Source organism: Euprymna scolopes, chromosome 1 (genome assembly GCF_053919585.1).
Source record: "Euprymna scolopes isolate OS-2025 chromosome 1, ASM5391958v1, whole genome shotgun sequence".
Lineage (NCBI taxonomy): Eukaryota > Metazoa > Mollusca > Cephalopoda > Sepiida > Sepiolidae > Euprymna > Euprymna scolopes.
Window position 1 is genome coordinate 200,000,500 of NC_136482.1, and position 19,347 is coordinate 200,019,846.

At 34.3% G+C, this 19,347-nt stretch overlaps 1 protein-coding gene across 1 annotated transcript in view; it reads right to left on the minus strand.

The window, feature by feature from the left end:
- Positions 1-935: 935 nt before the first annotated feature.
- Positions 936-19,347, minus strand: part of LOC145279639 (peroxisomal acyl-coenzyme A oxidase 3-like) — a 75,296-nt gene continuing 56,884 nt past the window's right edge. Inside the window, exons 12-14 of the mRNA XM_080130871.1 lie at positions 15,877-16,179; positions 11,336-11,490; positions 936-1,090 (exon numbers count right to left, since the gene is read on the minus strand). Of these exons, the coding sequence (XP_079986997.1) occupies positions 968-1,090; positions 11,336-11,490; positions 15,877-16,179 (581 nt within the window). The 3' untranslated portion in view covers positions 936-967. The remainder of the gene's footprint in view (positions 1,091-11,335; positions 11,491-15,876; positions 16,180-19,347) is intronic.

The window sequence follows — 19,347 nt, forward strand, 5'->3', positions numbered from 1 at the left end:
TATATATTTGTAAAAGTTTACAGAAGCTCAGAAAAAATATTGTTACCACCAGTTTATGGTCACGAAGTATTGGATTCTCTTCAGCCTCGGTTTTTTTATCTTTTTTTCCCAGACAGGCGGTACCAATATTTTTCTGACTTTCTGTAAAATTTTATATATATAATAGAATGTGCATAAAACTTGGCACGTTTGTACCTTACGCACTGGATTTCTATAAATGTTCACTCAGGTTTTACTGAAAGCCGACATAAACTTCCAGAATATGCAGAGTGTTGATCAAGTTGATCATCCAATAGAAAGCAAAGTAGATGATTTAATAAATTGTAAGAAAAAAAAAAATTAGTTTTTAATTTTAATCAGTTATAACAATGAAGCATATGACAATGAATTTAACGAGCTTAAATAAATTATTACCAACACAGGAGCAAAATATTAACTACTGTCAAGAAAGTAAATTAATACCATTGGAATTGAGATGCAGGATAGATTGGAGGAAGTGCATCATAAGAAAATGAGCTTTTATTCATTCATGAACCCCAACCTTAAACTCTAACTACTAAAAAAAATTTTTTTTTTCACACAAAAAAATGAATATGTTTCTACTTATTTTCACAAAATTTGTTTTTTAATTTTTATTCATGAAATTTATTTTATATTTTTTCCTTTTTTTTTTTTTTTTTTTTGTAATTCATATCCAATAAATACTATTTTCTGTTTCTAAGCATTTTTTTTTTTAATTTGATCAACACTCAACATATTCTGACTGATTGAGCTTCAGTTGACATTTATTGAAATCCGGTATATAAGGTGTGATATTTGTTATTTTGAAATGTGAAAGTTTTTAACAAGGACGAAATCATTAAAAGTTCATAAAAATATAATTCAATCTGTTATTTTTCAAGGAAAATTTTTTTTAAATGTTTTTTTCCTTCAAATTGTAAGCTATATTTTGGAGAAGTTTCTAGAACTACAGTTTGCTGACGGTTTTCAAAGAACCAATAACAGGATGGTCAGAAAAGATTTTCCACCAATGAGGACGCTCAAAGACATTCTCTCCTTGGGTCATGGCACTGTAAAGATTCTTGTAGATCTGCAAAGAGAAAAACATATTTATTCAACTGGTGTTACTTGGTGTTGCCCGGGTAAAGGAATTTTTTTAAAATTGCTTTTTCATCCAAAACAAGGCACAGTGCCACTTTGATGTAGGGAGCTACTATCTGTGCTATAAGTTGCAAAGACACTATGTAGGGAGTTGAGCAGCAAGATGTCTGTTTGCATTACACTTGAACTTCTGAATGTCAATCAGTTGCGAAAGAAGAAAACTATTAGAGCAGAAGGCTTTCTGGCATCTGGGGATCTCTACTGTGAAGGAGTGGGATTTTGCTGCTTGTCACGTTTATCGAGGGTATTTACATTGAGGGGGTACAAGGGCTTGTAGTTCATCGGAGCATCCACGATTAAAATACTTGTAAAATAGGCAGAGGGATGAAACATAAAATTACTATTCAAAACATTTTGTAATTAACACCTCATCTATTTCTTATAACAGTAGATTTGCGCATTTCTTACATCGTTTAATGCTGCTATGGAGATTGTTTTTGTAAAACACTTCAAGTTGGTCGTCCAACCATAGTGTGACTTCAGAAATCAAGACTACATCATCTGAGAAACCCTTCATGGTTGGGAAGAGGAGAAAGTCAAAAAGTGCAAGATCAGCAGAGTAGGGAGGATGGGGAAGGATTTCATAACCTGATCTGCTGATATGCACGTCGTAAAATCCTCTAATTGCAGTATCTCTCATCACTTCTCCATCTTCAACTTTATTGCCAGATTCCTCATCAATGGCTGAAAGGCGGGAGGGGGGGGGCCAGGTCTGGGAGTTTTCCAGAGGGTTTCCAAATATATTTGAATTCACACCGGCATTTCACAAGGTCATGTGATGAGCCATCGTCACCATACGTTTCTTTTATTTCATCAAAAATCTTCTGTGGTGTGCGTCCTTTCGAATACAAAAAATCGAATCGCTGCGCAATATTCAAGAGACAATTAGTTCAGAGGTGAAAATTTGCAATTTTTTTTTTTTTCATGTCCACCCCTAACAAGGCATATCGCCACTTGGACGTAAGGGGCAACTATTTGTTTAAATTACATTTAATCTTCTGCATATCAGTACAGTTAAGGAAATAGGTAGCAGGAAGGGAATTCCAAAGTTTGAGGAAGTTTTCTACTCTAATTTAGTTTTCATTTAGGGACCTCAACAGTGAAGGTGTGAGATTTTGTTGCCAAGCGGTTTTGTCGAGGATATATGTGTCAAGGGGACACAAGTGCAACAAGTTCATCAGAACACATTCCATTAAAATACTTGTAAAACAGGCAGAGATGCAACATTGTGGCGATCGGACAGGGATTGGGGCTTAGTTGACAAAATGCAACCTATTAGATTGAAAACTCTTTTTTGGGCCCTAGCCAAGAGGGAGAGGTTAGTGGTAGATGCACCAGCCCAAATGTGGCAACAATAATCCATGCATGGGCGGATATTGGCCTTGCAGAGGTACAGAATACTCTCAGGTGTGAATAGTTTTCTAGCTCAATAGAGGGAACCCACCTTTTTTGCAGCAGCCTTCGCAATGTCCTCAATGTATTTGTTCCAGTTCATATTGCCTAAAGGTCATTTTCTAATGATTCAGCCATTCTCTTAGATTTGTGGACATCCATTCTTCCCTCATGCATGTTATAGAGCGTTTTATCATCAACAAATATACCCATTTCGGATACAATATTATATTTATTATACGTTCAGTTATGATATACGATTTAATTTTCATTAGCAACTCTTCATGCCAGATTTGTAAAAGGCCTTAGATATTACCGATCACCATATAATCCATAGAGATATAAATTATTACACATAAAAATGTTGGATAACTGCAACTGGGTCAGGGGAATTTTTTTTCATCAGATACTTTGTTTTGTTTTTTTTACATGGGGGTCACCACTTATCAAGGCCCAAAGGCCACTCAGGGATAAGGGTTATTGCGTGTACAGTAATCAATGAGATAGTATTGTAGTAATCATTAATATTGGGGGTTTTGATAGAATGTCTTACTTAAGGGGGCGGTTTCTCAGGAGTTTGTTTATGTTGGACTTGAAGACGTCCAAGTTGTAATCAGGTGAGAAACAGTCAAGCGGCAGAGAGTTCCACTGGCGTGCAATTCTAAGAAAGAAGCTTTGCTCATAGAATCTACGTTTGGATTTAGGCACAGATAAAGAGTGGGGAAAATTATTGACAGTAGTTTCAGCCAGACGGGTGTTTCTCGTGAAAGATTGGCGAGGGGGGACGAGGGATTGGAGCTCAGACGAGCACCTGCCATGGAAATAACGATAAAACAAAGACAGGCTCGCAACGTCTCTTCTGTGTAATCAAAAAAAAAAACACAAAAAAAACTAACATAAGGCAAACGAACGATGTTAAATGTAAAATTCTGAAAAACAAAAACAAAAAAGAAAACAGAAAAACAAACGTTAAAACTTCTTAAAAATAAAAACCAAAATGAAAAACACGTGAAAAATGGCTTAAATAAGCCTGTTTCAATATTAAAATTTAAAAAATCGGTGGGTACTCTGGTGTTTTTGGGTGTGTGTGATCGGTCGGGGGTGGGGGGTATTAATGAAAACCTAAGAATAAGCGAAGTAAAAAAAACAAACAGAAAAATGAACGTTACATGAAAAATGGCTTAAATAACCCTGCTTCAATATTTAAATTTAAAAAATGGAAAAAAAAAGACATCTCACACCACGATTGAAGCCCAAAACGTTTAGATAATGACCCAACGCTCTAACCAACTGAACTAACACGACGTACATGAAATTGTGTCAGTTCTTCAAATATTTAAACTAAATCAGGTTATGACGTCATCTGACGCATGCGTAGAACCAATCTCGTCATAAGAGGACGATTTTTGCTGACCCTATCCCTGGTAGAAAAATGCCGATTTCAGGGTGAAAAAATTAACGTTTTTGGCTAATTTTTCGATATTTGTCGGGCGAAGGATGGGGTTTTCATATGAGACCAAATTTGTGAAATTTTGTTATTTGTTGAAAATTTTTAGCAGACACACAAACATACACACATACATTTTCACTTTTATATTTATAGATTGCTTTTATTAAGTATTGATTTGTTTATAAATGTTCATATACTCCCGCCTCCCCCCCCCAAAAAAAAAACAAATCAAAAACAAAACAGAATCACACAATCTTAATAAACTGAAGTTAAAGTTCGCATAGTTAGTGTCATCCCTAATTGTTAGATATTAGCAGAAATTTGTTGATTCATTGGGATGAATCTTCTTTGCAGATGTCCCCGAGGATCCATCAAACAAGATCAAGGATGGACTAGGTATGTTTCTCTGATTGGCCTGATGTTTCGCCAGAGAATTGTTATTCGTCGTTTTTGTTAAATGTTTGTTGTTAAAATATATATGTTGTCGTATGTTTGATACCACTAGACGATACGTGAATTCGACACACGTACATAATATATGTTATAAAGAATTCGACGTACATAATATATGTTATAAAGAATTCGACGTACATAATATATGTTATAAAGAATTCGACGTACATAATATATGTTATAAAGAATTCGACGTACATAATATATGTTATAAAGAATTCGACGTACATAATATATGTTATAAAGAATTCGACGTACATAATATATGTTATAAAGAATTCGACGTACATAATATATGTTATAAAGAATTCGACGTACATAATATATGTTATAAAGAATTCGACGTACATAATATATGTTATAAAGAATTCGACGTACATAATATATGTTATAAAGAATTCAACACACGTACATAATATATGTTATAAAGAATTCGACGTACATAATATATGTTATAAAGAATTCGACGTACATAATATATGTTATAAAGAATTCGACGTACATAATATATGTTATAAAGAATTCGACGTACATAATATATGTTATAAAGAATTCGACGTACATAATATATGTTATAAAGAATTCGACGTACATAATATATGTTATAAAGAATTCGACGTACATAATATATGTTATAAAGAATTCGACGTACATAATATATGTTATAAAGAATTTGACACACGTACATAATATATGTTATAAAGAATTCGACACACGTACATAATATATGTTATAAAGAATTCAACACACGTACATAATATATGTTATAAAGAATTCGACGTACATAATATATGTTATAAAGAATTCGACGTACATAATATATGTTATAAAGAATTCGACGTACATAATATATGTTATAAAGAATTCGACGTACATAATATATGTTATAAAGAATTCGACGTACATAATATATGTTATAAAGAATTCGACGTACATAATATATGTTATAAAGAATTCGACGTACATAATATATGTTATAAAGAATTCGACGTACATAATATATGTTATAAAGAATTCAACACACGTACATAATATATGTTATAAAGAATTCGACGTACATAATATATGTTATAAAGAATTCGACGTACATAATATATGTTATAAAGAATTCGACGTACATAATATATGTTATAAAGAATTTGACACACGTACATAATATATGTTATAAAGAATTCGACACACGTACATAATATATGTTATAAAGAATTCAACACACGTACATAATATATGTTATAAAGAATTCGACGTACATAATATATGTTATAAAGAATTCGACGTACATAATATATGTTATAAAGAATTCGACGTACATAATATATGTTATAAAGAATTCGACGTACATAATATATGTTATAAAGAATTCGACGTACATAATATATGTTATAAAGAATTCGACGTACATAATATATGTTATAAAGAATTCAACACGCGTACATAATATATGTTATAAAGAATTCGACGTACATAATATATGTTATAAAGAATTCGACGTACATAATATATGTTATAAAGAATTCGACGTACATAATATATGTTATAAAGAATTTGACACACGTACATAATATATGTTATAAAGAATTCGACACACGTACATAATATATGTTATAAAGAATTCAACACACGTACATAATATATGTTATAAAGAATTCGACGTACATAATATATGTTATAAAGAATTCGACGTACATAATATATGTTATAAAGAATTTGACACACGTACATAATATATGTTATAAAGAATTCGACACACGTACATAATATATGTTATAAAGAATTCGACACACGTACATAATATATGTTATAAAGAATTCGACGTACATAATATATGTTATAAAGAATTCAACACACGTACATAATATATGTTATAAAGAATTCGACGTACATAATATATGTTATAAAGAATTCGACGTACATAATATATGTTATAAAGAATTTGACACACGTACATAATATATGTTATAAAGAATTCGACACACGTACATAATATATGTTATAAAGAATTCAACACACGTACATAATATATGTTATAAAGAATTCGACGTACATAATATATGTTATAAAGAATTCGACGTACATAATATATGTTATAAAGAATTCGACACACGTACATAATATATGTTATAAAGAATTCAACACACGTACATAATATATGTTATAAAGAATCCCCTGACATCACAAACTTTTACATTTCCTGCATATTTGTAAGTTTCAATTTTCATTGACATCACTTTCATCCAAGAAAGTTCATGTATAAAAATTATTCACTGAACAGAAGTTATACCCTTGTTATGTTTCCTGCCTGACATGTTGTGCCCATGTCAGGTTTTGCCTCCTCCCACACGTAGTGCCACAGTCAAGCCCCCTCAGAGTCGTACCTATGTCATGTCCTTATGCAACTTTTTAAAAATATTCTAAAGAAACCAAGCAGAACTTTAACTTTCTTGATTGATTTGGTTTTCAAAATTACGATCCTTGTGGCATCGATTAGAATATTCTCGTCCGAGCATCTTTCATATGTCACACATGATTCGAGAGATTTCAGTTCAACTTCTTTGCTGCATCGTTATATGAAGATGAAGAGGTATCTCGTAATTATCATGTCACATACACCACTTGCCTGGTGGAGAGAGTGGATGATATTAATCATGGAAACTGCTGAATAGTGGCAGATCATGCTATTTCGGCAACGTTTACATAGTTCATCTGCTAAGTATCGGATTATATTGGCAAAACCGACATCAGCAGAATCGATCAATTCAAAATAGAGTAATTAATTGTTGATTAACATGAATTACGGAATTAGATGTTGCGTGTGGAAAAATAAAGTCGAAACATGTTAGATTAAGTAAAGATTTTCCATTTCAGGTAAAGTTGCAGGTTAGGCTGACATGTACTGGAAGTTACGTCATGGGAGGAAATATGTGACAGAGAAATCAAATCAGGTTTGTCTCTTGCGAGTTTAGCATCAGAGTAAACAGATGTTGTTTTTGTTAAATTAAATCCCAGAGCAAATATGGGAGTTATTTGCTTTTCTTTTGTAATGCTCCTATTATTCCAACCACTAAGAGAAAAAATGAGCATGTAGCAGTCGAAACTTGCTGCAATAGCAGGCAGGAGCAAAATCTAGTGGCTCGAGATTTAAATCAACTGTCTCCCTTGCTTGTCCAATCAATTGCTGACATTGATGATTATTATTTTGTTAACTGTTATGTAGAAAGAGTATGCAAAGAGAATGTTTTGAAAGAAAGGAATGTTTAGTAGAATATTTAGGTTAACTTAGAAACAATAACAAGGAAAATATTGTGGTGGACATGAACAAAATAGGTTTTCAAACCTAGGGATAAAAACAATAAATTTGGCTAGAAAATGTGACTGAAAGTCACGTTTGTAGCAGTTGAAACTTGCTACAATAACTTGCAGACGCAAAATCTTGCAGCTCGAGATTTAAATCAACCATCTCCCTGGCTTGTCCAATCAAAAACCAGCTCTCGATCATGTTACCGAGCACATAAAAGGCGAAATCAGACAATCTTCCTACTTTTTCTCTCTGGTTTTGGCTGGCAGCTGACATTTGCCTGGGCCTTTGGCCCTAGGCTAACGTGAGTACAAGCCAACATGGCTCTCTTCAAACACCCACTTATTTCCACACGCGATATCCACACAAACTTTCTTTATCATTTGATACAGAACTGCTTTTGTTGATACAAACGATATGCACACTCCTAGTATCCACGTAAAAGTACTGAAGACTTTGCTCTTTCTTTCTCCTTTAACTGGCCTTCTTCATCCCGACGACTACTGGCTACACAAACGTATAAACTGAACTATTTTCCCCTTCAACAAGCTGGCATAATATTCATACTATCCTTACACATAAGAACACTTCCAGCTACTAACCTGTTTCTCTCTTTTACACGCTACTAATGTCCAAGATGACAAATAAAGTTGTTTTTTCTATGTTAAAATGAGACCTCCTTGCATTCTCTTTATTATTAACTAAAATAGTGACTCCAGAATACGCAGTACAGGCAGTGAATGACATTTTCTTGACTTTATGCCGTTTAGCCAGATCATATTATTTGTGCCAGCGAATAAGAAATACAGTTCTCTGTTGCTAAGCTCATAGCTGTGTGTCCACGCAAACATATTGAAGACTTCTTCATCCCAATGGTTACAAACGCGTATAAACTGAACTATTATTTCCTTCAATAAACCGACACAATATCATACTATCCTTTCACACAACAACATTTCCACCTATCCTCTGCAACCTCTATCTCACAGAAGAGAGAGATGTTGCGAGTTTGCTTTATCGTTATTTTCATGGCAAGTGCTCGACTGAGCTTCAATCTATGGTCTCCCCCTCGCCAAACATTCACAAGAAACACTCGTCTAGCTGAAAACACTATCAATAATTCCCCCCACACTTTATCTGTGCCTAAACCTAAATGTACATTCCATGAGAAAAGCTTCTTTCTTAGAACTGCACGCCTTCCGTTCTCCTGCTTTCCAGCTGACTACAATCTAATTGTCTTCAAGTCCAACATAAACAAGTTCTTGATGAGCCGTTCAACTGGTTAACAAATTTACCAAATTTCCATTTATTAATAATTATTATATTGTTCAATTGACTACTGTACACTCTTAACCCTTAACCTCGAGTGGTCTGTGGGCCTTGATAAGTGGTTATGCCTTTGTAAAAAAAAAAAATCCTACTAACCTGTTTCTCTCTTGTACACGCTACTAACGAAGATAACAAATATAGTTGCTTATTATACGTTAAAATAACACTTCCTTTCGTCTTCGTGATTAAAAACGTCTCTACAACTGCTACTTTCACTATTACTCAGAGCCAACCACTTATGTCAAGAGACTGTCAAGAATAATGTCACAAGTCGCTTAACAACAATGCATAATCCACTTGTCATAAATTTGTGTGTAGCAGTGTGCCTAAATCTAAACGCAGATTCTATGAACAAAGCTTCTTTCCTAGAACTGCCCACCTGTGGAACAGTGTTCCACTGGCCCAGTTCTCAGCTGATTACAATGTGGTAGCCTTCAAGTTTGTGTTGGCCGTTCTCTTTAATAATCAAATTCCATCCAATTTACACTATTAATGATTACTACACTACAACTTACATTCATTAACCCTTATCCTCGAGTGGCCTCCAGGCTTTGATAAGTGGTGACTCCTTTGTAAAAAAAAAAAAATAGTACTATCTTTTAATGCTTATTTCAAAGTGTGGAAGAATGTCGTATTTATTCTGTTGATCATCCTTCCACACATTACCTTCTCCTTTTTAGGAGGAGGGGAATAGTGTGTAGTATGTGTTTGTATAATATCTTTGCAACGATTACCTTCTTTTTTCGAGTGAGTGGAATAGTGATATGCAACAGCTGGTGGCATATTTTAATTAGTTCTGTCATAATTCTTTCAAGGGAAACCTTGAAAAGTGTCAACGAGAGCAAGCATCCTTGTCTCGCTTCTTAGTTTGGAGGATATGCGCACCAGACAGTGATTAAGTCAAGAGGTGCAAAAAAAAGTTTAGCATTTTAATACTCAACTGTAAACATTCAGAGAGGCATCATTATGGCATTTAGCAAATAAATGCGATGTGAAAATATTTGAGAAGCATTTAGCATCGAATATAATCTCATAAAAAGAAGTTTTAAAAACTGCATCCAATATTCGCCGTCTCAGAGTGAGATAGGGATGTTTGCTCTCATCAACACTCTCCAGTTGAAAGAATTATGACAGATGCACTTGAAGGAACAGTCATCATCAGCGGCCGAACAATCACAAACCTGCTTTTTGCTGATGACCAGCTCGCAGGCTCAAAACAAGAGAATCTGATCAGGAAACTACACGGATCCTCCACAGATTACAGCATGGAAATCAGTGCAAACAAAACCGATGACAAATAATAACTGTTGTGGAGACGCCCACTAATTAGCATACGTGGGTGAACAAGATATAGATAAAGGTATCAAGTCAGCAACACCGGGGAGCTGTGTTCGAATGCCGGATAGGCAAGACGTATGTGCCGGTTGCTATATGAAAGACTTTAACACGCCCTCTGCCGGACAATCTTCCAACTGCAGTACTACTGCACCTTTGTAAATATGTATTATCTTTCCGTCTTAATATATTTGTTTTACGTTTACTTTCTGCGTTCGTGTTGTTATTGATACAGACACAACAAAAACAATGAAATCCAAACTGCCAATGAAGAAAAGCTTAAAACCGCGAAGAATTTCAAATACTTTGAGAACAATCACTTCAGATGAGAAGTCCAAATCTGAAGTATTAGTCAAAATTGCAATGACAGCTGCAACACTGGCTAAGTTGAACATCAGTTGGAAAGACAAGTCAATCAAGCTCAGCTCAAAGATAAGGTTCATGTGATCGATTGTCCACCTAGTTTTTCCGTATGGTTGTGAAACAGACCCTTACAGCAAAATGAAAGAGGATTCATGCGTCAGAAATGAGATGCTTCAGAAGACTGCTTGGCATCTCTTACAAAGACGACATAACGAATGAGGAAGTCAGAAACAGAATAAGGCAAATCATTGGTCCTTATGAAGATCTTCGCACTGCAATCAGGATGCGTAAACTAAAATGGTTTGGCTATGTAACAAGAGGAGAGAGGCTTGCCAAGACAGTGCTCCAGGGAACAGTCAGAGGAGGAAGAGGAAGACAGAAGAGATGGAAAGATAACATCCCAGAATGCGCAGGATTGAAGCTGAGTGAGGTGGTCAAACATGCGGAGAACAAAGAAGGATGAAGAGAACTGGTTGACAAGTCATCTGTAGCATCCCGACAGCAACCGCCACAGGGCAGGTGAAGGTAAACTTATTAGTTATTGGCGTTTCACTCACCTCTCCGCTAGAATGTCCGATGGGTGAATTGAGAATGAAATCTGTAGGTGCTATGGTATCCACCAATGAGACGGCATCGTCTTTCAAATCGTGACATAATTCTAAGATGGTTGTTCGAATCAATTTTGCGGGCAACTCACCACTGCAATAACCGCCTGTAAAGAAAAAAAAAAAGACAAACAATCTTAAACCAATTTTGATTAAAAAAAAAAAATTAAAGAATACAAGATTATTAATTATTTTTTTTTGTGTCCATGTCATGGAGGAATGAATACAAATGTGAGACTGGGTGTGACAAGTTCAAATCCTGTTAGTTCTATAACATCACTTTCAATATGGATGTTGGCAACCTTCACCTGATTCCTCCTATAGGTACTTAATTCTGTAAAGAACTGAAGAAACCAATGCCAATAACAGAACTATCATATGATGTCGATTCATACAAATTTATGTTTAATTATTTTATGTTTCAATACATTTCTAGAAAAGAGAGTGAGTTAGTTGTGTGGTTTCTGACATGCTTAAGCATGAAATGCTATTTTCATTGTTAAACAGGTTTTATTTTTAGAAGACCAAAGTGTCTACCATTGTGTGTGTAGTAGACTACCATTCTGAACTGATTTTAGAATTTCAAGCAACAATGTTTAAATAAAAATTGAAAAATGAAATGGAAAATTAAAATCAACAACTTATTTACGCATTTATTAATGTGAAAAAAAAAATGCAACAAAAACAATTATGTCCATGCCACTCCTTTGAAAATGTTTTTGATTAGATTGAAATTAGTCGTTGCAAGTGAATTCCAAACATGAAAGTTTGTGAAATAACAATAAGTCGTCCACAAAGACGAAATATTGAATTACGAGGTTCTTTCAATAAGTTTCCAGACTTTTTTGTACAGGCATTTAAAATTGTTGTAGACTTTTAAAAATTCAGTATGTTATTACTATACATCTTATGAGGTGACTGACCAATTTTTATGATTTCAGGTCCAAATAAACAGCTACAGCAGGAATTGGAATACACCCTACTAAAGCCTGATTGTCACAGCTGGTGAATCTCAAAAATGCAATCAGGACGTGAGGACATTTTAGAAGAACGATATGCAATAAAATTCTGTTTTCAACTTGGAAAAAATGCCACAGAAACGAATGGAATGTTTCAGACACAATTATTTGCGAGGAACTGAAGATGTGGAAGATTTGCACAAAGTTTCTCCCAAGAATTCTATGAGAAGATCAGAAAGTAAGACAGTGCCATGACAGCAGGGAGATGGTCAAGCTGATCAATTCAGATCCCGCAGTTCTTAATGCTCTGGTAACCTGCAATGACGCAGAGACCAAGAGACAGAGTTCTCAGTGGAAACATGCTTTCCCAAACCCAAGAAGGTCAGACAGAGCAAATCCACTAAGAAGGCACCTCGTATATTATTTATTTTTATCCTTTTGTTGTTTAAAAAAAAATGTGATCTGAAAATCTTTCCTATTTCGTTGTTTGTATTTCAGGTGCATATTTTGCATTGATCCCTCGGAGCGAGAGTTATTGATTTGACAAAATCTAAAAAGATGTATCACTTTGAAAATGGGGATCGTTATTTTGTCATTTAGGGAAAATTGGTTTGTGGAATTTCTCTTCAAAATGACAAGACTTTTACGTATGATTCAACCATGTCTGTTGAATCCTTTGCTGGATTTACAACTAAAAAAATATCAAATGATATGTTTGCCCCTTTGTGAGGTGATAATTTTTTCCCTGGGGTCGGCAGAGATGTTTTTCTTCTTCCCAATGTTCTGTTTGTCACCCCCTTCTCATGTATTCACTTTTATATCTCCAAGAGCCCTTTTTCCCCATAGCAATAAGCTTTCTGCGATTTTATTTGGTTGATTTCATGAGACACCCCTCCTTATGATTGGGTAACTTTTGGTTCTTTTATATTTGATTAACAGGGTTAGGGTCACCTGAAATTGCCCGGGCCCAAAATCTGATCTAATTTACTCTTAAAAAATATTTTTTACTAAATTTTATATATTATATATCCAGGGTAACGCTAATCAAAAATATACCAACTTTGTGGGGGTTTGTTTCATATTTTTTAGTTTGGCTGAGAAAATATAGACATACATACACAGACATTTGCACTCTATATTATAGAAGATATATTTTCATTTTAAAATATGAGAACATATGCCAAAAACTCCTTGTATTGTAAGTTTTATGTTTTGCGATAAAAACTCCCTCTATTTAAATTTTTATTTTGGGGTAATATGATCAAACTATAATTGTTGTTAAGGTATTTGATCTGCTCCTAAAATCACTGGATACAAATTGCTTGTTTTAATATGTGAGGATTTGCTCAGAATTTTAAAGCCAGAAAAATGTTTTACTCAACAACTTAAAACAGTTTAAAAAGTAATTCTTTTTTTTTCTCACCTATTAACAAAAAATGAAAATGGTTGATTTCTTTTTGAAGAAACAAAAAATGCATTATGGAGGATTTTATTTTTTAAAGTTTTCTGTCGCACTTTATACTATGGCAGTTTTTTCAATTTCAATAAATAATCAATTAATAGTAAATGAAAAAATAAGGTATACAAAGTCACATAGAAGCGAGAAATACAGACACAGTTTTCAAGGGGAGTAACTCTCCTTTTTATCATAAGAAATTACTTCCTCAACATCTAATTTATAAAACTTAAAAAAATTTTTTTTTGCATTTTCACCCCAAATCTTTCTAAAGATGTAAACAAATAACTGCAGTAAATAAAGATGCACAGCATGAACTCATTGAGGGATGGGTATTCTTGCTTGTATATAAAATGCCGTTCTTTTATTCCATTTCTTTTTTAATGCTACTAAGAGTAAGCTGCTTTCCTTAAACAATTTGAAGAAGTTTCTCAACCACACATTAGCCATGACTAATAACACCTTACCTCAGAGCTCTTTGTTCAAACTCCTCTGCTTAACATTCGCAGGCAACATGAACTGAAATAAATACATTGCAGACATTGCAAAGGCTGCTGCAAGGAAAGTGGTCTCTCTCTCTCTCTCTCTCTCTCTATACAATGCTATAAATTACTCACACCTTGTGGTATCCTGTATCTTTACAAAGCCACCATTTGCCCAAGCAAGGAGGTTTGTTGCTACATCTGAGCTGGTGCAGCTACCACTAGCCCCTCCCCCTTACACAGGGTCCAAAAAATGTCTCAAATCTGATAGATCCTGCGACTAAGCTCCAACCCCTGTCCCATCACCGCAATGTTGCATCCTTGTGCTTGTTTTACAAGTATTTTAATGGAATGTGCTTTGATGAATTTGTTGCACTTGTACAGCAACCAAATTCCACCCCTTCACTGTGGAGGTCACTAGATGACGAAAGGCCCTCTGCTCTAATTATTGTATGTAATTATTGTGGGGTTGTATATAATAAGTGTATACATACATGCATTCATGCACGTCTGGTCTATAACATACATGCGTATGAAACCGATGATTGCGTCATCTAGTTGTTAGAAAGGTTCTTTTTGTGTGTGTGTGTGTGTGTGTGTGTGTGTGTGTGTGTGTGTGTGTGTGTGTGTGTGTGCGTGCACGTGTTTACACATATTCAAACAGATATGTTCGTGTAACATGGACAAGGTAACAATCATTAAATCGTGACAGGTTCAACAAACATGACACATAAGCACACAATGGCCGTTTGATAACCTTAGTTGTGGCTCCCTTCGTCTTTCGGACATTGCAAGAAAACATTTCACTGTGAAGCAATAATAACAAAACTTCTTTTTGTTTTTCCCCGTTTATTCTCATTTTCAGTTAAATGTTCCCCTCAGGAATTTACAACGCTTTCTCCCTTTAGTCTTTACATCGTCTCTTAATTAGCCAAGTCGAACGCTTCCATGACTGACAAAGTCAACAGCTCCCTCATTCTCTTTTTACTTGTATCTCTGGTCTACATATCAAAACCTACTCTTTCTTTATTGTTACCAGGTCAATTCCATTGTTTATAAAAATGAATTCCGTAATCTATTTTATTGCATAAATATTTCATAAACATTCCTAAAGCTAAGTTAAAATTCCTCTGTTAGATTTTTTAAGATAAATATTTTAACTAAACATTCCTTTCTTTCAAAACATTCTCTTTGCATATCTTTTTCCACATAACAATTAACAAATCAATAATAATAAGCATACAGACCTTTAGCGTTGCCCATTGCAACATAACACAGTTACTATGCTGTGATCATAGCCAAAAGGCCCAATAATAGCTTCTTCCCTCTGCCTGCTAGTCTTTGGAATTCCCTCCCTGTTTCCTGCTTCTCTGACTGTACTAACATATAGAAGTTTAAATGTAATGTAAACCAACATCTCGATCATCTCCTTATTTTGTCCTCTGTAAGCATAATCCCAAAATAGTAACAACTTACGTTCAAGTGACAATATGCATTATTTTGGGGTGAACAAGAAAAAAAAAAAGAAAAAAATATGCGTTATTTTGGGGTGAACAAGAAAAAAAAACAAGAAAAAAATATAAGCAAAGAAGTTACCTTGGTAAAGCATGACCATGTGTTTTTCTATGCTCCACAATCCAAACAGGCCAGCCATTTTGAGGAGTACTGAGAGCAGTTCTTCATTGCCAGTCGTACTCTTCTGTTGTTCAAAAAGAAAATCACAAAAATAACCCAACACCGTCAGTTCGATGTATGCCAGAGACAAAGTCCGGCAATAATATACTTGGCTATCATTGCTAGCCGCAAATAATTCCTTCCCACGATTAAATTCACTTTCCAATTTGTCACGACTGTCGAGTGACAATTTACACGCCAACCATCTGTACGCGTGCAAAGCGACTGAAGAGGAAACACAAAAAAAAAAGATTGTTAAATTAGAAATTATATAAAATTATATAAAATTATAAACAAAAATTAGTTCTGAATTTTTTAAAACGATGTTTTGATTATTTGGATTAATCGGACTAATGTTCTCATCTTGAATATTATTTGCACAATGTTTCAGTCAATGTAACTTCACATGTATAAGCTGCCATGTTTAGTAAAGGAAATAGAGGGGAGGTAACTCTACACTTCTGAAGGTTTTTATTTAGGTTAAAGTGAAAATAAATTTACAAAAACTTTTGAAGTCAATAAAAATATCAAGCAAAACACTTTTGTCTCATATCAGGTGTTAGATATTAAAAAACATCTATATAGAAACCAAAAACAATTTCTCGTGAAAATTTAAAATAGGATGAATTAACAATTATGTTTCATCAACTTTAATTTCTTCATTTATTGCGGACTATTACCCTCGTCTTTTAGTTGTTGTTTCATGATCTGACGAAGGCCAGAGGAATAGTTTGCCGAAACGTCGTGAAACAACAACGAAAAAATGAGGATAATATTCTGCAATAAATAAATTAATAAATAATGAATTCCAATTAATTAAATAATAGATAACTTTAGTTTCCTAAATTTTAGAGTTTTAATGTCTAATTTTTTTTTTTTTTTTTTTTTTTTTACACAGTGGTCACCACTTATCAAGGCCCGGAAGCCACTCAGGGATAAGTGTTTGTTACAGATAATTCAGTTTTGCTTTCTTACTCGTTTTTTTTTTTTTATGAATTACCTTTAACAATCATGCAGCCAATCAACAACTTTTAAAAAGATCAACTGCGAAAGATTTGTGACCAACAAAATATAATTCACATAAAATAGTAAATTTAATCTCCTATCTCTTCATCTAATAACATGAAATGCGAACAATGATTGTAGTTTCCTCTTGTGGCAGATCCATACGATGGCATTTTTTTATCAATTCAATCTGCAGATAAATTAAAAAATCAGACTGTTTAAGAAGTTCATATAAATATCCCCATCTAAACCAAGCTTCTCTCCTTTCATCATAATTGCTCTGACCCCATCACACTCCAATTGAAATGAATGGCTCTTGTCTTGACAAACTCTTGGGACTGACCTTCACTCCTCATCTGAAATGGAACACAGATATCAAATCTGTTGCCAAGATTGCTGGAAAAAATGGTTGGATCACTCTACCACTCCAGTAGGTATCTTACTGCCGATGCAATTCTCTATCCGTATGAGTCAAGTACGCCCTAAAATGGATTATTGTTATCACATTTGGGCAGGAGCTGCTCGGCACATCCTATCTTGCTTTGATAGAGTTCAATACCAGCTTCAAAACCTAGTAGGTGATGCCCTTTTCTTTTCCCACAAAAGAGATGTTATGAACCTGTCTCTGCTTTATCGTGATTTTCATGGCAAGTGTGTGTCTGAGCTCCAGTCTATGGTCCTCCCTTGTCAAACTTTCACAAAAAAACACTCGACTAGTTACAACCAATATTAATTTACCCATCTCTCTATCAGTGCTTAAATCTAAACATAGATTCCATGAACAAAACTTCTTTTCCAGAACTGCCCGTCTGTGGAACACTGTTCGACTGGTATGCTTCCCTGTTGAATACAACATGGTAGCCTTCAAATCCGATGTAAACAAGTTCTTGTTAAGCCGTCCCCATAAATAATCAAATTCTACCCAATTTACACCATTAACGATTACTTAATCACCTTACATTCATTAACCCTTATCCTCGAGTGGCCTTTGGGCATTGATAAGTGGTGACTCCCTTATAAAAAAAAATCCCCAAAGAAGTTCCTATGTATTTGATGAAAAAAAGTTTCTTTATTTTAATTTTTCAATCAATATACCATTTCTCTAAGACATCTTTTTTAATTGTGGATATATATATATATATATATATATATATGAGAACATTACAATTTTATACCAAGAATCAAGTTTCTGATAACTATCTACATATTTTTCTTGATTTTTTTTTTTTTGTCATGTACTTTTTGTGAATTAGGCCAGTACAACCCTTTTAAAATAGCTGTAGGAAATCAAAACAAAATCACTAAATAAACCTAACATGATGGCAACATTAATGAAACATTCAGATGACTTTTATAAAGTACTAGCAGGGGTACCCGGCGTTGCCCGGGTGTTTGTATGTGTGTGTGGTGTAAAATAAAAAAGAAACCGGGGGGGGGGGGGGGTTAGGATCGAACCCGAAGCCCTGAGGCGAAGTTTGAAAATAAAATCGGCCAGTCAGAACGAGTTAGTGAAAGATGTTTGAAAGTCATCGAGCGTTACGACGACGACGACGACGATGATGATGTAAGCATTCAACGTTTTAATTAAGCGGGAGGGGGGGGATCAAAACATCAAAATAAAAACACAAAAAAATCTAACGTAAGGCAAACGAACGATGAAAACAGAAAAACGAACACGTGAAAAATGGCTTAAATAAGCCTGTTTCGATATTAAAATTTAAAAAAATCGGTGGATACCCGGGTGTTTTTGGGTGTCGCTAAGAATAAGCAAAGTAAAAAAAAAAAAAAAACAGGAAAACGAACGTTACGCTAAAAATGGCTTAAATAACACAGTTTAAAATTTAAAAAATCGAAAAAAAAAAAAAAAAACATCTCACACCACGATTCTAACCCAAAACGTTTAGATAATGATGAAACACGTTAACCAACTGCGCTAAAGTGACGAAGATGAAATTTTGTTCGGTTTTTCAACTATTTAAAGTAAATCAGGTCATGACTTCATGACGTCATCTGACGCATGCGTAGAATCGGTCATCGTTACGAGAAACCCGTTTTTGTTGACCCCCCCCCCTGTCGAAAATTGTCGATTTCGGGGTGAAAAAGTTAACGTTTTTGGCCAATTTTTCGATATTTTTCAAGCGAAGGATGGGGCTTCGATATGATACCGAGTTTGTGAATTTTCGTCGCATCTGTCGAAAGTTTTTAGCAGACACACAAACATACATACATACATATATTTTCACTTTTATATATATAGACTAACCTTCCAATGGCACATGTCAAAATTTGAACCCAATCATATTATTAGTTTTCAAATTACAATTAAGTGAAACTACTGTTGTAAATTTTCTAAATCGGAATTTTGTGTGTTGATAAATGATAGTAGAA